The 17,814-nt window shown below is 40.7% G+C and overlaps 1 protein-coding gene across 1 annotated transcript in view; it reads left to right on the forward strand.

Annotated features, from left to right (window-relative positions):
- Positions 1-1,036: 1,036 nt before the first annotated feature.
- LOC311136565 (ras-related protein Rab-27B-like) overlaps positions 1,037-17,814 on the forward strand; it is a 100,159-nt gene continuing 83,381 nt past the window's right edge. Inside the window, exons 1-2 of the mRNA XM_084170750.1 lie at positions 1,037-1,112; positions 1,226-1,317. Coding sequence (XP_084026876.1) covers positions 1,316-1,317 — 2 coding nt within the window. The 5' untranslated portion in view covers positions 1,037-1,112; positions 1,226-1,315. The remainder of the gene's footprint in view (positions 1,113-1,225; positions 1,318-17,814) is intronic.

Genomic DNA, 17,814 nt, shown 5'->3' on the forward strand with positions numbered 1-17,814 from the left:
AAAACGGGCATGCCTATATAAATCAAATGCCCGTCCAACTGGCCCTGCAGCTAACAGCCGGGATTCATTGGTGGACATTGTGCAATCAGTGGTAAACTGCTAAGACACGTCGTAATTGACAGGTTGCGCCAGCCAACACGGCACATGTGAGCTGTCACCAACCAACCAGTGTAGAGTATGCGGGTCTATGAAATCCTAATCTAATTGGTTAGAATAAACAGGTCCCACCTCCCAGAGTTCCAGCTCTCTCTCTCTCTCTCTTTTGCTTGCAAATGTCTGTTTGAACATCTACACATATTTTTGTCACAGTAAAAGTACTGCCAAAAGTCTGAGTGCATGTGTACAGATGCAATTATTGCTGGCAAATATGAACTAACAAGATTGCGAAGTGGTCTAAGGCACTGCATCGCAGTGCTAGCTGTGCCACTAGAGATCCTGGTTCGAATCCAGGCTCTGTCGTAGCCGGCCGCAACCGGGAGACCCATGGGGGCGGCGCACAATTGGCCCAGCGTCGTCCAGGGTAGGGGAGGGAATGGCCCGCAGGGATGTAGCTCAGTTGGTAGAGCATGGTGTTTGAAACGCCAGGGTTGTGGGTTCGATTCCAGTATAATAATGTATGCACTAACTGTAAGTCGCTCTGGATACGAGTGTCTGCTAAATGACTTAAATGTAACTACAAATGTGTTTTTTTTTCTTCATGTTCACAACTCATCAGTTACACGTTTGAGTATGTGTTTACAACTACAGATTATTCTTTCACGTTCACAACTCAGTTACACACTTGCAAAATTGTGTTTACAACTATGAATATATTCAAAAACTCAAATCATTATGTCAGTGATTTATCTCCGTACTTCCACTGTGATAAGTGCCTATCTGCGGTGATATTCTCGGTGTGTTTAATGGTTAAGAGTGTAGAGTGGGACCAGTGGATGGGACAGTTAACCTGTTGAATGTGAAGCGACAGCGCAAGAGACCCATCCGCACTAGGACCGGGTTGGATCTCCCACTCTTCTAGAGAGTGGCTGTGTGTTCGCTGTTCACGACGGACAAGTCAGCCATCCTCACAAGGAAGCGAATAAGCACCATGCAGATAAAATAGTTTGCGAAAGGTACGTTGAAATATTTCTGACATGGATCCATGAACATTCGTTCTCGCAAACAGTCGACGGCATTGTTGTGCTGAAATTAAACGTTATGTTGTCGTGGTACTTGCTTTACCCAGGTTGTGAAGATGGATCGCTTCAGTGGTAAAGAAACGTCGGCTAGGCAGCAGACACCTGCAAACAAGATTTGAGTCGCAAGCAGTGTTATAATGTAAGTGCAAACGCTAGAATTTTACGTTATTACATTGTTCGTTACATTGTTACCATAAGTGTGCTTCAAGATACATTGTTTGAAATGAACATTTTGCTACATTGCTGTCACGTTTTGCGCTGATGAGTCATCACTAACCTCGACGTAGACTGTGAGTCACACTCTTCCAACCCAGCCCACTGATGGCAGCCTGTGGAAAAAACAGCTGCATCTTTACCGACAACTGCACCTTGCAAAAACAATGCATTGCAAAAATATGTAGCTTATTAAAAAAAAAAAAATGTGTATAGAAAAAAGGGTTATTCATTTGCATTCAAATCAAATCAAATCAAATCAAATCAAATTTTATTGGTCACATGCGCCGAATACAACAGGTGCAGACATTACAGTGAAATGCTTACTTACAGCCCTTAACCAACAGTGCATTTATTTTAAACAAAAAAAGTAAGAATAAAACAACAACAAAAAAGTGTTGAGAAAAAAAAGAGCAGAAGTAAAAAATAAAGTGACAGTAGGGAGGCTATATATACAATAGAATAAAGTGACAGTAGGGAGGCTATATATACAGGGGGGTACCGTTGCATAGTCAATGTGCGGGGGCACCGGCTAGTTGAGGTAATATGTACATGTGGGTAGAGTTAAAGTGACTATGCATAAATACTTAACAGAGTAGCAGCAGCGTAAAAAGGATGGGGTGGGGGGGCAGTGCAAATAGTCCGGGTAGCCATGATTAGCTGTTCAGGAGTCTTATGGCTTGGGGGTAGAAGCTGTTGAGAAGTCTTTTGGACCTAGACTTGGCACTCCGGTACCGCTTGCCGTGCGGTAGCAGAGAGAACAGTCTATGACTAGGGTCTTTGACTGGAGTCTTTGACAATTTTGAGGGCCTTCCTCTGACACCGCCTGGTATAGAGGTCCTGGATGGCAGGGAGCTTTGCCCCAGTGATGTACTGGGCCGTACGCACTACCCTCTGTAGTGCCTTGCGGTCAGAGGCCAAGCAGTTGCCATACCAGGCGGTGATGCAACCAGTCAGGATGCTCTCGATGGTGCAGCTGTAGAATTTTTTGAGGATCTGAGGACCCATGCCAAATCTTTTTAGTCTCCTGAGGGGGAATAGGCTTTGTGTCTGTCTGTCTGTCTCGCGCTGTGTGTGTACATTGCAGAAAACTAAAAAATCGTTTTTTTTTTCTTCTGTCATACCTCTCTCCCTGTTTCATAATACATTAACAAAGGATAACCCATTTTAGGCTAGGGATAATACTGATGTTAATCCAAAAAGCTCTTAATCCAATCAGTTTATGTTGGCCCGCGATAAGTGTCACTTATTGGGAGAGTTACAGGAATATTACATTTGAGAAAACACTCCCCAAATCTCTAAACCTTCTGCAGTTTGTTTTGAGTGATGTCTAATCTTTAATTAATTCGTGAGTGAAATTACATCCTTTCCTGTTTTAAATGAATGTCAGTGCCTGCAAGAGGTCCTGTTCTCCCCTCAGGTTCTGACATGTAGAATATAATTTTAGACGCTCAATTATATTTTGCCAATTAGTCATCTCACTCCTGTCCTATGATAAGCGATAGCTCCGGTAATCATCCTTCTCTGACCGTCGCTCTGTCCCAAATGGCACCCTATTTCCTACATAGTGCACTACTTTTTGACCAGAGCGTGCCATTTGGGATCACAGTCGGTGTCGTCAGGTAAAAATGTCAAGTTGTTCCTATGAATCACTGAACAAACACAGTTTTCAGGGAGCTTGTAGTATTTCCTGCCTTATTGGTTCCGGTTGTTTCATATCGCTAACTGACTCAACAATGGGTTGTGATTACAAAGCATTAATAGATCAAATATAGTTTTTTATAAAGGCCCAGTTCAGTTGTTGTTCACCTGTCAACATGATTTACAGTAGGACTCTAGTGTGTATGTTTACACTAACATCATGGGCCCGAAACCCTTTTTTTCAATGTATTTTCCTAAAAGGACATACCCAAATCTAACTGCCTGTAGCTCAGGACCTGAAGCAAGGATGTGCATATTCTTGATATCATTTGAAAGGAAACACTTTGAAGTTTGTGGAAATGTGCCAGAGACAACAGGGGGTCAAACTGTAGAACCCAGTTCCTACATTTGAATATAAAAATTGATTTTATCAAACAAAACTACGCTACATTTTATCTCTGGGACCCTCGGGATGACAAATCAGAGCAAGATAACTGAATGTAAGAACATTATTTACCTTCAGAGGTGAATGTATCAAACCAGTTGCCGTGACAAAAGTGTTTTGTTGTTGTGCACTATCCTCAAACAATAGCAAGGTATTTTATCACTGTAATAGCTACTGTAAATTGGACACTGCAGTTAGAGTAACATTAATTTAAGCTTTCTGCCCCTATAAGACATGTCTATGTCCCGGAAAGTAGGCTGTTTACAAAGCCATTCTAGTCACATATCGCATATAGACCAGGTATAGGGACGCCGATCCTGTAGTTAAGATTCACACGGAACTCGTATTTTACGTATCTCAAGTTAAGATTTGGCACTAAATTATTTTACACTTCAGCTATTAGTCAACAAACTGTCAAAATAATTGCGAGTGATACTATTTGACAGATGTGACATACAATACAGTAACAGGGAGGACAGTACAGGAACAGGGAGGACAGTACAGTAACAGGGAGGACAGTACAGTAACAGGGAGGACAGTACAGTAACAGGGAGGACAGTACAGTAACAGGGAGGACAGTACAGTAACAGGGAGGACAGTACAGTAACGGGGAGGACAGTACAGTAACGGGGAGGACAGTACAGTAACAGGGAGGACAGTACAGGAACAGGGAGGACAGTACAGTAACAGGGATGACAGTACAGTAACGGGGAGGACAGTACAGTAACAGGGAGGACAGTACAGTAACGGGGAGGACAGTACAGTAACAGGGAGGACAGTACAGTAACAGGGAGGACAATACAGTAACAGGGAGGACAGTACAGTAACGGGGAGGACAGTACAGTAACAGGGAGGACAGTACAGTAACAGGGAGGACAGTACAGTAACAGGGAGGACAGTACAGTAACGGGGAGGACAGTACAGTAACAGGGAGGACAGTACAGGAACAGGGAGGACAGTACAGTAACAGGGAGGACAGTACAGTAACAGGGAGGACAGTACAGTAACGGGGAGGACAGTACAGTAACGGGGAGGACAGTACAGTAACAGGGAGGACAGTACAGTAACAGGGAGGACAGTACAGTAACAAGGATGACAGTACAGTAACGGGGAGGACAGTACAGTAACAGGGAGGACAGTACAGTAACAGGGAGGACAGTACAGTAACAGGGAGGACAATACATTAACAGGGAGGACAGTACAGGAACAGGGATGACAGAACAGTAACAGGGAGGACAGTACAGTAACAGGGAGTACAGTACAGCACCTCTCTACTCACTCCTCTCCCCTCTACTCTTTACTCTCCCCTCTCTACTCTCTACTCTCTACTCTCCCCTCTCTACTCTCTACTCTCCCCTCTCTACTCTCCCCTTTACTCTCCCCTCTCTACTCTCCCCTTTACTCTATACTCTCCCCTCTCCCCTGCTTTGCTTCATCCACGATTGATGTCAAATGTGGAGGAGGGTGTTTGTTTCCCTGGAGAAGGTTAGGAGGACTGAGTGGTATCCCCTTTGTGTTTCTCCTAAGACAGGACTCAGGAGTGTTTGTGTTGTGAAGAAGGATAGGACAGGACTCAGGAGTGTTGTCTTGGTCCAGCTACTGTTTAGCCTACTGTACAGGGAGCTGTTAAGAGGCAGGGAGGCAGTCAGCCGAGCGAGGGGATGCAGCAGAGGCAGGAGGAACCGAGCGAGGGGATGCAGCAGAGGCAGGAGGAACCGAGCGAGGGCAGCAGAGGGGGAGGGAGGAACCGAGCGAGGGCAGCAGAGGGGGAGGGAGGAACCGAGCGAGGGCAACAGAGGGGGAGGGAGGAACCGAGCGAGGGGAGCGGGTGGGGGAGGGAGGAACCGAGCGAGGGCAGCAGAGGGGGAGGGAGGAACCGAGCGAGGGGAGCGGGTGGGGGAGGGAGGAACCGAGTGAGGGCAGCAGAGGGGGAGGGAGGAACCGAGCGAGGGAAGCGGGTGGGGGAGGGAGGAACCGAGCGAGGGCAGCAGAGGGGGAGGGAGGAACCGAGCGAGGGAAGCGGGTGGGGGAGGGAGGAACCGAGCGAGGGCAGCAGAGGGGGAGGGAGGAACCGAGCGAGGGCAGCAGAGGCAGGAGGAACCGAGCGAGGGCAACAGAGGGGGAGGGAGGAACCGAGCGAGGGCAGCAGAGGGGGAGGGAGGAACCGAGCGAGGGAAGCAGGTGGGGGAGGGAGGAACCGAGCGAGGGAAGCGGGTGGGGGAGGGAGGAACCGAGTGAGGGGAGTTTAAAAAAAGTGGGGAAGTTATTTTATACTAATAATTGCTTAGAGAAAGAGATTTAGTAATACAAAAACATTCTTAAAAAGGTAGGGGTCAAAATTGAACACATTGAGACGGATCTTAGACCATTCCTCCATACAGAATCTGCACTAATGGACTGCCCTCTTCAATTCAAACCACAGGTTTTGAATGGGTTTCATGTCCGAAGACTGAGATGACCATTGCAAAATGTTGATTGTGTGTCCAATTAACCATTTCTTTGTGGATTTTGATGTGTGGTTGGGGTTACGGACTTGCTGAAAGATCCACTTGTGGCCAAGTTTCAGCCTCCTGGCAGATGCAAACAGGTTTTTGGCTGAAATGTCCTTGTACTGGGTAAAGTTCATGATGCGGTTGACCTTATCTAGGGCGTTGCCAAAGAGCTCTCTAGTCGGCAGGTAGCTAAATGGTTAAGAGTGTTGTGCCAGTAGCCGAAAGGTCGATGGTTCTAATCCCCGAGCCGACTAGGTGAAATATCTGTCGATGTGCCCTTGAGCAAGGCACTTGCTAATTGCTCCTGTAAGTCGCTCTGGATAAGAGCGTCTGCTAAATGACTAAAATGTAAAATGTAGTCAGATGAGAGAGAGAGAGAGACTTATTTCTCACTTCACATTTCTCCAGTATAGGTTCCTTATCGTAATGAACAATATCAGCAAAATGCCTCCTGTCTATGTAATCATGACTCATAGATTAGATCATTTCTGTCTATCTCCTCCTACTCTGTATTGTTGATGTGTTTTTTTTTATAGCTTGGAGGAGGATTTCATTAAACAGGAATAGAGTGTAGTGCTGTTTATAAAACATTGCGGGAGTAGTGGAAGAAAGCCCAGAGAGTTCGGATGCAACCTAGAGATGTTTATTTAAATAGATACTATGGGATTTTGGCAATGAGGCCCCATATCTACTTCCCCAGAGTTAATACCCATAGATATCCAGTCATTGCGCTAATGCTAGTTAGCGTTGGCTCGCGAAACTACCTGTAACTTCTTTCATACTGGATACAGAGACATAAAAATGGTATCTACAAGTTCAACTGAGTCTTAAGAAGTAGGAGTTAACCCTGAAGTATCCCCTTTAACACAGAACCGAGCTGTTTAGGAGTTAACCCTGAAGTATCCCCTTTAACACCGAACCTAGCCGCATTCCAAGGGTTGCGGGTTGCGCTGTCTCTGCTCGTTTGGTAACAACAGCTCTGACCCAGTGCATTACTGCTAGAAAATACGTTTCCATAGAGATGTCATGTTGAGTTGAATTGTGCTGGCAGTAATCAGGTAAATGTCATTTTGGCTGGAGGCTGGACCACAGGGTATCCTTCGTCATGCTCCATCTGAATGTTGCTGATGACCTGATTGGTAGCTGGGTCATGTTCACTAGGAACGAAACGGAAGCAAAGGAGCCAAAACGGGGAGGGTCTACCTGTACAACTTGTACAATACGAAACTCTTGTTTTTATTTTCTGTTGCAAAAAACGTTTTGCTACACTGTGCACTAATGAATACGACCCCGGCGAACTGCAGGGGGTGTTGGCTGTCTGTTCGCCTCCTTCTTTCTCCTGTAGTGACTCTATTGGGTTTTCTTCCTTGTCCCAAATAGCACCCTATTCCCTATATAGTGCACTACTGTTGACCAGCCCCTATGCCCTGGTCAAAAGTAGAGCGCTGTATAAGAAACGGGTGCCATTTTTGACGCACGCTGATGCTTCTTGTGACACAGGCAGTGAGCCGGATGTCTGGATATGGAATGGCTTCAAACAAGTCAGAGGTGTCTCCTTCACCTACCACAGAGATAATGATCAACTAATGAAACCATCACCTACAGTTGAAGTTGGAAGTTTACATACACCTTAGCCAAATACATTTAACAGTAGTCTGGCTTTTTTATGGCAGTTTTGGAGCAGTTGCTTCTTCCTTGCTGAGCAGCCTTTCAGGTTAAGTCCATATAGAACTTGTTTTACTGTGGATATAGATACTTTTGTACCTGTTTCCTCCAGCATCTTCACAAGGTCCTTTGCTGTTGTTTTGGGATTGATTTGCACTTTTCGCACCAAAGTACGTTCATCTCTAGGAGACAGAACGCGTCTCCTTCCTGAGCGGTATGACGGCTGCGTGGTCCCATGGTGTTTATACTTGTGTACTATTGTTTGTACAGATGAACGTGGTACCTTCAGGCGTTTGGAAATTGCTCCCAAGGATGAACCAGACTTGTGGAGGTCTACAATTTGTTTTCTGAGGTCTTGGCTGATTTCTTTTGATTTTCCCATGATGTCAAGCAAAGAGGCACTGAGTTTGAAGGTAGGCCTTGAAATACATCCACAGGTACACCTCCAATTGACTCAAATGATGTCAATTAGCCTAGCAGAAGCTTCTAAAGCCATGACATCATTTTCAAAGTAGATGTCCTAACCGACTTGCCAAAACTATAGTTTGTTAACAAGACATTTGTGGAGTGGTTGAAAAACGAGTTTTAATGACTCCAACCTAAGTGTGTATGTAAACTTCCGACTTCAACTGTACGTACCCCAGAGATAAAGATCAACTAATGAAACCAGTGGTGGCAGATGAGTTAACTCATCCTTCCTGGACCTCCCTGAACACTGTCTGTCTGCTAGCCTGGAGGCCAGTGCTTCATGCATTTTTAACTGTTCAGGAATATCCTCTCTCGCTCGCTCTCTCTCTCGTTCTCACTCTCTATTACTCAGTCCTGTGGGCCTGATACAGTATGTAGGCATATTTCATCATTTTTCAGCCTCGGTCGGCTGCCATGGAGGATTTAGCCACTGGTGATATGGTCTACAGTTAAGTTGCTCCTTTATATCAGCTAGATCTACAGTTAAGGTCCTCCTTTATATCAGCTAGATCTACAGTTAAAGTCCTCCTTTATATCAGCTAGATCTACAGTTAAAGTCCTCCTTTATATCAGCTAGATCTACAGTTAAGGTCCTCCTTTATATCAGCTAGATCTACAGTTAAGGTCCTCCTTTATATCAGCTAGATCTACAGTTAAGTTGCTCCTTTATATCAGCTAGATCTACAGTTAAAGTCCTCCTTTATATCAGCTAGATCTACAGTTAAAGTCCTTTATATCAGCTAGATCTACAGTTAAAGTCCTCCTTTATATCAGCTAGATCTACAGTTAAAGTCCTCCTTTATATCAGCTAGATCTACAGTTAAAGTCCTCCTTTATATCAGCTTGATCTACAGTTAAGGTCCTCCTTTATATCAGCTAGATCTACAGTTAAAGTCCTCCTTTATATCAGCTAGATCTACAGTTAAAGTCCTCCTTTATATCAGCTAGATCTACAGTTAAAGTCCTCCTTTATATCAGCTAGATCTACAGTTAAAGTCCTCCTTTATATCAGCTAGATCTACAGTTAAGGTCCTCCTTTATATCAGCTAGATCTACAGTTAAAGTACTTTATATCAACTAGATCTACAGTTAAGGTCCTCATTTATATCAGCTTGATCTACAGTTAAGGTCCTCCTTTATATCAGCTAGATCTACAGTTAAGGTCCTCCTTCATATCAGCTAGATCTACAGTTAAGGTCCTCCTTTATATCAGCTAGATCTACAGTTGAAGTCCTCCTTTATATCAGCTAGATCTACAGTTAAGGTCCTCCTTTATATCAGCTAGATCTACAGTTAAAGTACTTTATATCAACTAGATCTACAGTTAAGGTCCTCCTTTATATCAGCTTGATCTACAGTTAAGGTCCTCCTTTATATCAGCTAGATCTACAGTTAAAGTCCTCCTTTATATCAGCTAGATCTACAGTTAAGGTCCTCCTTTATGTCAGCTAGATCTACAGTTAAGGTCCTCCTTTATATCAGCTAGATCTACAGTTAAAGTCCTCCTTTATATCAGGTAGATCTACAGTTAAGTTGCTCCTTTATATCAGCTAGATCTACAGTTAAAGTCCTTTATATCAGCTAGATCTACAGTTAAAGTCCTCCTTTATATCAGCTAGATCTACAGTTAAAATCCTCCTTTATATCAACTAGATCTACAGTTAAAGTCCTTTATATCAGCTAGATCTACAGTTAAAGTCCTTTATATCAGCTAGATCTACAGTTAAAGTCCTCCTTTATATCAGCTAGATCTACAGTTAAAGTCCTCCTTTATATCAGCTTGATCTACAGTTAAGGTCCTCCTTTATATCAGCTAGATCTACAGTTAAAGTCCTCCTTTATATCAGCTAGATCTACAGTTAAAGTCCTCCTTTATATCTGCTAGATCTACAGTTAAAGTCCTCCTTTATATCAGCTAGATCTACAGTTAAAGTCCTCCTTTATATCAGGTAGATCTACAGTTAAGGTCCTCCTTTATATCAGCTTGATCTACAGTTAAAGTCCTCCTTTATATCAGCTAGATCTACAGTTAAGGTCCTCCTTTATATCAGCTATATCTACAGTTAAGGTCCTCCTTTATATCAGCTAGATCTACAGTTAAGGTCCTCCTTTATATCAGCTAGATCTACCGTTAAAGTCCTTTATATCAGCTAGATCTACAGGTAAAGTCCTCCTTTATATCAGCTAGATCTACAGTTAAAGTCCTCCTTTATATCAGCTAGATCTACAGTTAAGGTCCTCCTTTATATCAGCTAGATCTACAGTTAAAGTACTTTATATCAACTAGATCTACAGTTAAGGTCCTCCTTTATATCAGCTTGATCTACAGTTAAGGTCTTCCTTTATATCAGCTAGATCTACAGTTAAAGTCCTCATTTATATCAGCTAGATCTACAGTTAAGGTCCTCCTTTATGTCAGCTAGATCTACAGTTAAGGTCCTCCTTTATATCAGCTAGATCTACAGTTAAAGTCCTCCTTTATATCAGGTAGATCTACAGTTAAGGTCCTCCTTTATATCAGCTAGATCTACAGTTAAGGTCCTCCTTTATATCAGCTAGATCTACCGTTTAAGTCCTCCTTTATATCAGCTAGATCTACAGGTAAAGTCCTCCTTTATATCAGCTAGATCTACAGTTAAAGTCCTCCTTTATATCAGCTAGATCTACAGTTAAGGTCCTCCTTTATATCAGCTAGATCTACAATTAAAGTACTTTATATCAACTAGATCTACAGTTAAGGTCCTCCTTTATATCAGCTTGATCTACAGTTAAGGTCCTCCTTTATATCAGCTAGATCTACAGTTAAAGTCCTCCTTTATATCAGCTAGATCTACAGTTAAGGTCCTCCTTTATGTCAGCTAGATCTACAGTTAAGGTCCTCCTTTATATCAGCTAGATCTACAGTTAAAGTCCTCCTTTATATCAGGTAGATCTACAGTTAAGGTCCTCCTTTATATAAGCTAGATCTACCGTTTAAGTCCTCCTTTATATCAGCTAGATCTACAGGTAAAGTCCTCCTTTATATCAGCTAGATCTACAGTTAAAGTCCTCCTTTATATCAGCTAGATCTACAGTTAAGGTCCTCCTTTATATCAGCTAGATCTACAGTTAAGGTCCTCCTTTATATCAGCTAGATCTACAGTTAAAGTACTTTATATCAACTAGATCTACAGTTAAGGTCCTCCTTTATATCAGATAGATCTACAGTTAAAGTCCTCCTTTATATCAGCTAGATATACAGTTAAAGTCCTTTATATCAGCTAGATCTACAGTTAAGGTCCTCCTTTATATCAGCTAGATCTACAGGTAAAGTCCTCCTTTATATCAGCTAGATCTACAGTTAAAGTCCTCCTTTATATCAGCTAGATCTACAGTTAAAGTCCTCCTTCATATCAGCTAGATCTACAGTTGAAGTCCTCCTTTATATCAGCTAGATCTACAGTTAAGGTCCTCCTTTGTATCAGCTAGATCTACAGTTAAAGTCCTCCTTCATATCAGCTAGATCTACAGTTAAAGTCCTCCTTTATATCAGATAGATCTACAGTTAAGGTCCTCCTTTATATCAGCTAGATCTACAGTTAAAGTCCTCCTTTATATCAGCTAGATCTACAGTTAAAGTCCTCCTTTATATCTGCTAGATCTACAGTTAAAGTCCTCCTTTATATCAGCTAGATCTACAGTTAAAGTCCTCCTTTATATCAGGTAGATCTACAGTTAAGGTCCTCCTTTATATCAGCTTGATCTACAGTTAAAGTCCTCCTTTATATCAGCTAGATCTACAGTTAAGGTCCTCCTTTATATCAGCTATATCTACAGTTAAGGTCCTCCTTTATATCAGCTAGATCTACAGTTAAGGTCCTCCTTTATATCAGCTAGATCTACCGTTAAAGTCCTTTATATCAGCTAGATCTACAGGTAAAGTCCTCCTTTATATCAGCTAGATCTACAGTTAAAGTCCTCCTTTATATCAGCTAGATCTACAGTTAAGGTCCTCCTTTATATCAGCTAGATCTACAGTTAAAGTACTTTATATCAACTAGATCTACAGTTAAGGTCCTCCTTTATATCAGCTTGATCTACAGTTAAGGTCTTCCTTTATATCAGCTAGATCTACAGTTAAAGTCCTCATTTATATCAGCTAGATCTACAGTTAAGGTCCTCCTTTATGTCAGCTAGATCTACAGTTAAGGTCCTCCTTTATATCAGCTAGATCTACAGTTAAAGTCCTCCTTTATATCAGCTAGATCTACAGTTAAGGTCCTCCTTTATATCAGCTAGATCTACAGTTAAGGTCCTCCTTTATATCAGCTAGATCTACAGTTAAAGTCCTCCTTTATATCAGCTAGATCTACAGTTAAGGTCCTCCTTTATATCAGCTAGATCTACAGTTAAGGTCCTCCTTTATATCAGCTAGATCTACCGTTTAAGTCCTCCTTTATATCAGCTAGATCTACAGGTAAAGTCCTCCTTTATATCAGCTAGATCTACAGTTAAAGTCCTCCTTTATATCAGCTAGATCTACAGTTAAGGTCCTCCTTTATATCAGCTAGATCTACAATTAAAGTACTTTATATCAACTAGATCTACAGTTAAGGTCCTCCTTTATATCAGCTTGATCTACAGTTAAGGTCCTCCTTTATATCAGCTAGATCTACAGTTAAGGTCCTCCTTTATATCAGCTAGATCTACCGTTTAAGTCCTCCTTTATATCAGCTAGATCTACAGGTAAAGTCCTCCTTTATATCAGCTAGATCTACAGTTAAAGTCCTCCTTTATATCAGCTAGATCTACAGTTAAGGTCCTCCTTTATATCAGCTAGATCTACAATTAAAGTACTTTATATCAACTAGATCTACAGTTAAGGTCCTCCTTTATATCAGCTTGATCTACAGTTAAGGTCCTCCTTTATATCAGCTAGATCTACAGTTAAAGTCCTCCTTTATATCAGCTAGATCTACAGTTAAGGTCCTCCTTTATGTCAGCTAGATCTACAGTTAAGGTCCTCCTTTATATCAGCTAGATCTACAGTTAAAGTCCTCCTTTATATCAGGTAGATCTACAGTTAAGGTCCTCCTTTATATCAGCTAGATCTACAGTTAAGGTCCTCCTTTATATAAGCTAGATCTACCGTTTAAGTCCTCCTTTATATCAGCTAGATCTACAGGTAAAGTCCTCCTTTATATCAGCTAGATCTACAGTTAAAGTCCTCCTTTATATCAGCTAGATCTACAGTTAAGGTCCTCCTTTATATCAGCTAGATCTACAGTTAAGGTCCTCCTTTATATCAGCTAGATCTACAGTTAAAGTACTTTATATCAACTAGATCTACAGTTAAGGTCCTCCTTTATATCAGATAGATCTACAGTTAAAGTCCTCCTTTATATCAGCTAGATATACAGTTAAAGTCCTTTATATCAGCTAGATCTACAGTTAAGGTCCTCCTTTATTTCAGCTAGATCTACAGGTAAAGTCCTCCTTTATATCAGCTAGATCTACAGTTAAAGTCCTCCTTTATATCAGCTAGATCTACAGTTAAAGTCCTCCTTCATATCAGCTAGATCTACAGTTGAAGTCCTCCTTTATATCAGCTAGATCTACAGTTAAGGTCCTCCTTTGTATCAGCTAGATCTACAGTTAAAGTCCTCCTTCATATCAGCTAGATCTACAGTTAAAGTCCTCCTTTATATCAGATAGATCTACAGTTAAGGTCCTCCTTTATATCAGCTAGATCTACAGTTAAAGTCCTCCTTTATATCAGCTAGATCTACAGTTAAAGTCCTCCTTCATATCAGCTAGATCTACAGTTAAAGTCCTCCTTTATATCAGCTAGATCTACAGTTAAAGTTCTCCTTTATATCAGCTAGATCTACAGGTAAAGTCCTCCTTTATATCAGCTAGATCTACAGTTAAGGTCCTCCTTTATATCAGCTAGATCTACAGTTAAGGTCCTCCTTTATATCAGCTAGATCTACCGTTTAAGTCCTCCTTTATATCAGCTAGATCTACAGGTAAAGTCCTCCTTTATATCAGCTAGATCTACAGTTAAAGTCCTCCTTTATATCAGCTAGATCTACAGTTAAGGTCCTCCTTTATATCAGCTAGATCTACAGTTAAGGTCCTCCTTTATATCAGCTAGATCTACAGTTAAAGTACTTTATATCAACTAGATCTACAGTTAAGGTCCTCCTTTATATCAGATAGATCTACAGTTAAAGTCCTCCTTTATATCAGCTAGATATACAGTTAAAGTCCTTTATATCAGCTAGATCTACAGTTAAGGTCCTCCTTTATATCAGCTAGATCTACAGGTAAAGTCCTCCTTTATATCAGCTAGATCTACAGTTAAAGTCCTCCTTTATATCAGCTAGATCTACAGTTAAAGTCCTCCTTCATATCAGCTAGATCTACAGTTGAAGTCCTCCTTTATATCAGCTAGATCTACAGTTAAGGTCCTCCTTTGTATCAGCTAGATCTACAGTTAAAGTCCTCCTTCATATCAGCTAGATCTACAGTTAAAGTCCTCCTTTATATCAGATAGATCTACAGTTAAGGTCCTCCTTTATATCAGCTAGATCTACAGTTAAGGTCCTCCTTTATATCAGCTAGATCTACAGTTAAAGTACTTTATATCAACTAGATCTACAGTTAAGGTCCTCCTTTATATCAGATAGATCTACAGTTAAAGTCCTCCTTTATATCAGCTAGATATACAGTTAAAGTCCTTTATATCAGCTAGATCTACAGTTAAGGTCCTCCTTTATATCAGCTAGATCTACAGGTAAAGTCCTCCTTTATATCAGCTAGATCTACAGTTAAAGTCCTCCTTTATATCAGCTAGATCTACAGTTAAAGTCCTCCTTCATATCAGCTAGATCTACAGTTGAAGTCCTCCTTTATATCAGCTAGATCTACAGTTAAGGTCCTCCTTTGTATCAGCTAGATCTACAGTTAAAGTCCTCCTTCATATCAGCTAGATCTACAGTTAAAGTCCTCCTTTATATCAGATAGATCTACAGTTAAGGTCCTCCTTTATATCAGCTAGATCTACAGTTAAAGTCCTCCTTTATATCAGCTAGATCTACAGTTAAAGTCCTCCTTTATATCTGCTAGATCTACAGTTAAAGTCCTCCTTTATATCAGCTAGATCTACAGTTAAAGTCCTCCTTTATATCAGGTAGATCTACAGTTAAGGTCCTCCTTTATATCAGCTTGATCTACAGTTAAAGTCCTCCTTTATATCAGCTAGATCTACAGTTAAGGTCCTCCTTTATATCAGCTATATCTACAGTTAAGGTCCTCCTTTATATCAGCTAGATCTACAGTTAAGGTCCTCCTTTATATCAGCTAGATCTACCGTTAAAGTCCTTTATATCAGCTAGATCTACAGGTAAAGTCCTCCTTTATATCAGCTAGATCTACAGTTAAAGTCCTCCTTTATATCAGCTAGATCTACAGTTAAGGTCCTCCTTTATATCAGCTAGATCTACAGTTAAAGTACTTTATATCAACTAGATCTACAGTTAAGGTCCTCCTTTATATCAGCTTGATCTACAGTTAAGGTCTTCCTTTATATCAGCTAGATCTACAGTTAAAGTCCTCATTTATATCAGCTAGATCTACAGTTAAGGTCCTCCTTTATGTCAGCTAGATCTACAGTTAAGGTCCTCCTTTATATCAGCTAGATCTACAGTTAAAGTCCTCCTTTATATCAGCTAGATCTACAGTTAAGGTCCTCCTTTATATCAGCTAGATCTACAGTTAAGGTCCTCCTTTATATCAGCTAGATCTACAGTTAAAGTCCTCCTTTATATCAGCTAGATCTACAGTTAAGGTCCTCCTTTATATCAGCTAGATCTACAGTTAAGGTCCTCCTTTATATCAGCTAGATCTACCGTTTAAGTCCTCCTTTATATCAGCTAGATCTACAGGTAAAGTCCTCCTTTATATCAGCTAGATCTACAGTTAAAGTCCTCCTTTATATCAGCTAGATCTACAGTTAAGGTCCTCCTTTATATCAGCTAGATATACAGTTAAAGTCCTTTATATCAGCTAGATCTACAGTTAAGGTCCTCCTTTATTTCAGCTAGATCTACAGGTAAAGTCCTCCTTTATATCAGCTAGATCTACAGTTAAAGTCCTCTTTTATATCAGCTAGATCTACAGTTAAAGTCCTCCTTCATATCAGCTAGATCTACAGTTGAAGTCCTCCTTTATATCAGCTAGATCTACAGTTAAGGTCCTCCTTTGTATCAGCTAGATCTACAGTTAAAGTCCTCCTTCATATCAGCTAGATCTACAGTTAAAGTCCTCCTTTATATCAGATAGATCTACAGTTAAGGTCCTCCTTTATATCAGCTAGATCTACAGTTAAAGTCCTCCTTTATATCAGCTAGAGCTACAGTTAAATTCCTCCTTCATATCAGCTAGATCTACAGTTAAAGTCCTCCTTTATATCAGCTAGATCTACAGTTAAAGTTCTCCTTTATATCAGCTAGATCTACAGGTAAAGTCCTCCTTTATATCAGCTAGATCTACAGTTAAGGTCCTCCTTTATATCAGCTAGATCTACAGTTAAGGTCCTCCTTTATATCAGCTAGATCTACCGTTTAAGTCCTCCTTTATATCAGCTAGATCTACAGGTAAAGTCCTCCTTTATATCAGCTAGATCTACAGTTAAAGTCCTCCTTTATATCAGCTAGATCTACAGTTAAGGTCCTCCTTTATATCAGCTAGATCTACAGTTAAGGTCCTCCTTTATATCAGCTAGATCTACAGTTAAAGTACTTTATATCAACTAGATCTACAGTTAAGGTCCTCCTTTATATCAGATAGATCTACAGTTAAAGTCCTCCTTTATATCAGCTAGATATACAGTTAAAGTCCTTTATATCAGCTAGATCTACAGTTAAGGTCCTCCTTTATATCAGCTAGATCTACAGGTAAAGTCCTCCTTTATATCAGCTAGATCTACAGTTAAAGTCCTCCTTTGTATCAGCTAGATCTACAGTTAAAGTCCTCCTTCATATCAGCTAGATCTACAGTTGAAGTCCTCCTTTATATCAGCTAGATCTACAGTTAAGGTCCTCCTTTGTATCAGCTAGATCTACAGTTAAAGTCCTCCTTCATATCAGCTAGATCTACAGTTAAAGTCCTCCTTTATATCAGATAGATCTACAGTTAAGGTCCTCCTTTATATCAGCTAGATCTACAGTTAAGGTCCTCCTTTATATCAGCTAGATCTACAGTTAAAGTACTTTATATCAACTAGATCTACAGTTAAGGTCCTCCTTTATATCAGATAGATCTACAGTTAAAGTCCTCCTTTATATCAGCTAGATATACAGTTAAAGTCCTTTATATCAGCTAGATCTACAGTTAAGGTCCTCCTTTATATCAGCTAGATCTACAGGTAAAGTCCTCCTTTATATCAGCTAGATCTACAGTTAAAGTCCTCCTTTATATCAGCTAGATCTACAGTTAAAGTCCTCCTTCATATCAGCTAGATCTACAGTTGAAGTCCTCCTTTATATCAGCTAGATCTACAGTTAAGGTCCTCCTTTGTATCAGCTAGATCTACAGTTAAAGTCCTCCTTCATATCAGCTAGATCTACAGTTAAAGTCCTCCTTTATATCAGATAGATCTACAGTTAAGGTCCTCCTTTATATCAGCTAGATCTACAGTTAAAGTCCTCCTTTATATCAGCTAGATCTA

The sequence above is a fragment of the Coregonus lavaretus genome (assembly GCF_964263955.1).
Source record: "Coregonus lavaretus genome assembly, chromosome: 10".
Lineage (NCBI taxonomy): Eukaryota > Metazoa > Chordata > Actinopteri > Salmoniformes > Salmonidae > Coregonus > Coregonus lavaretus.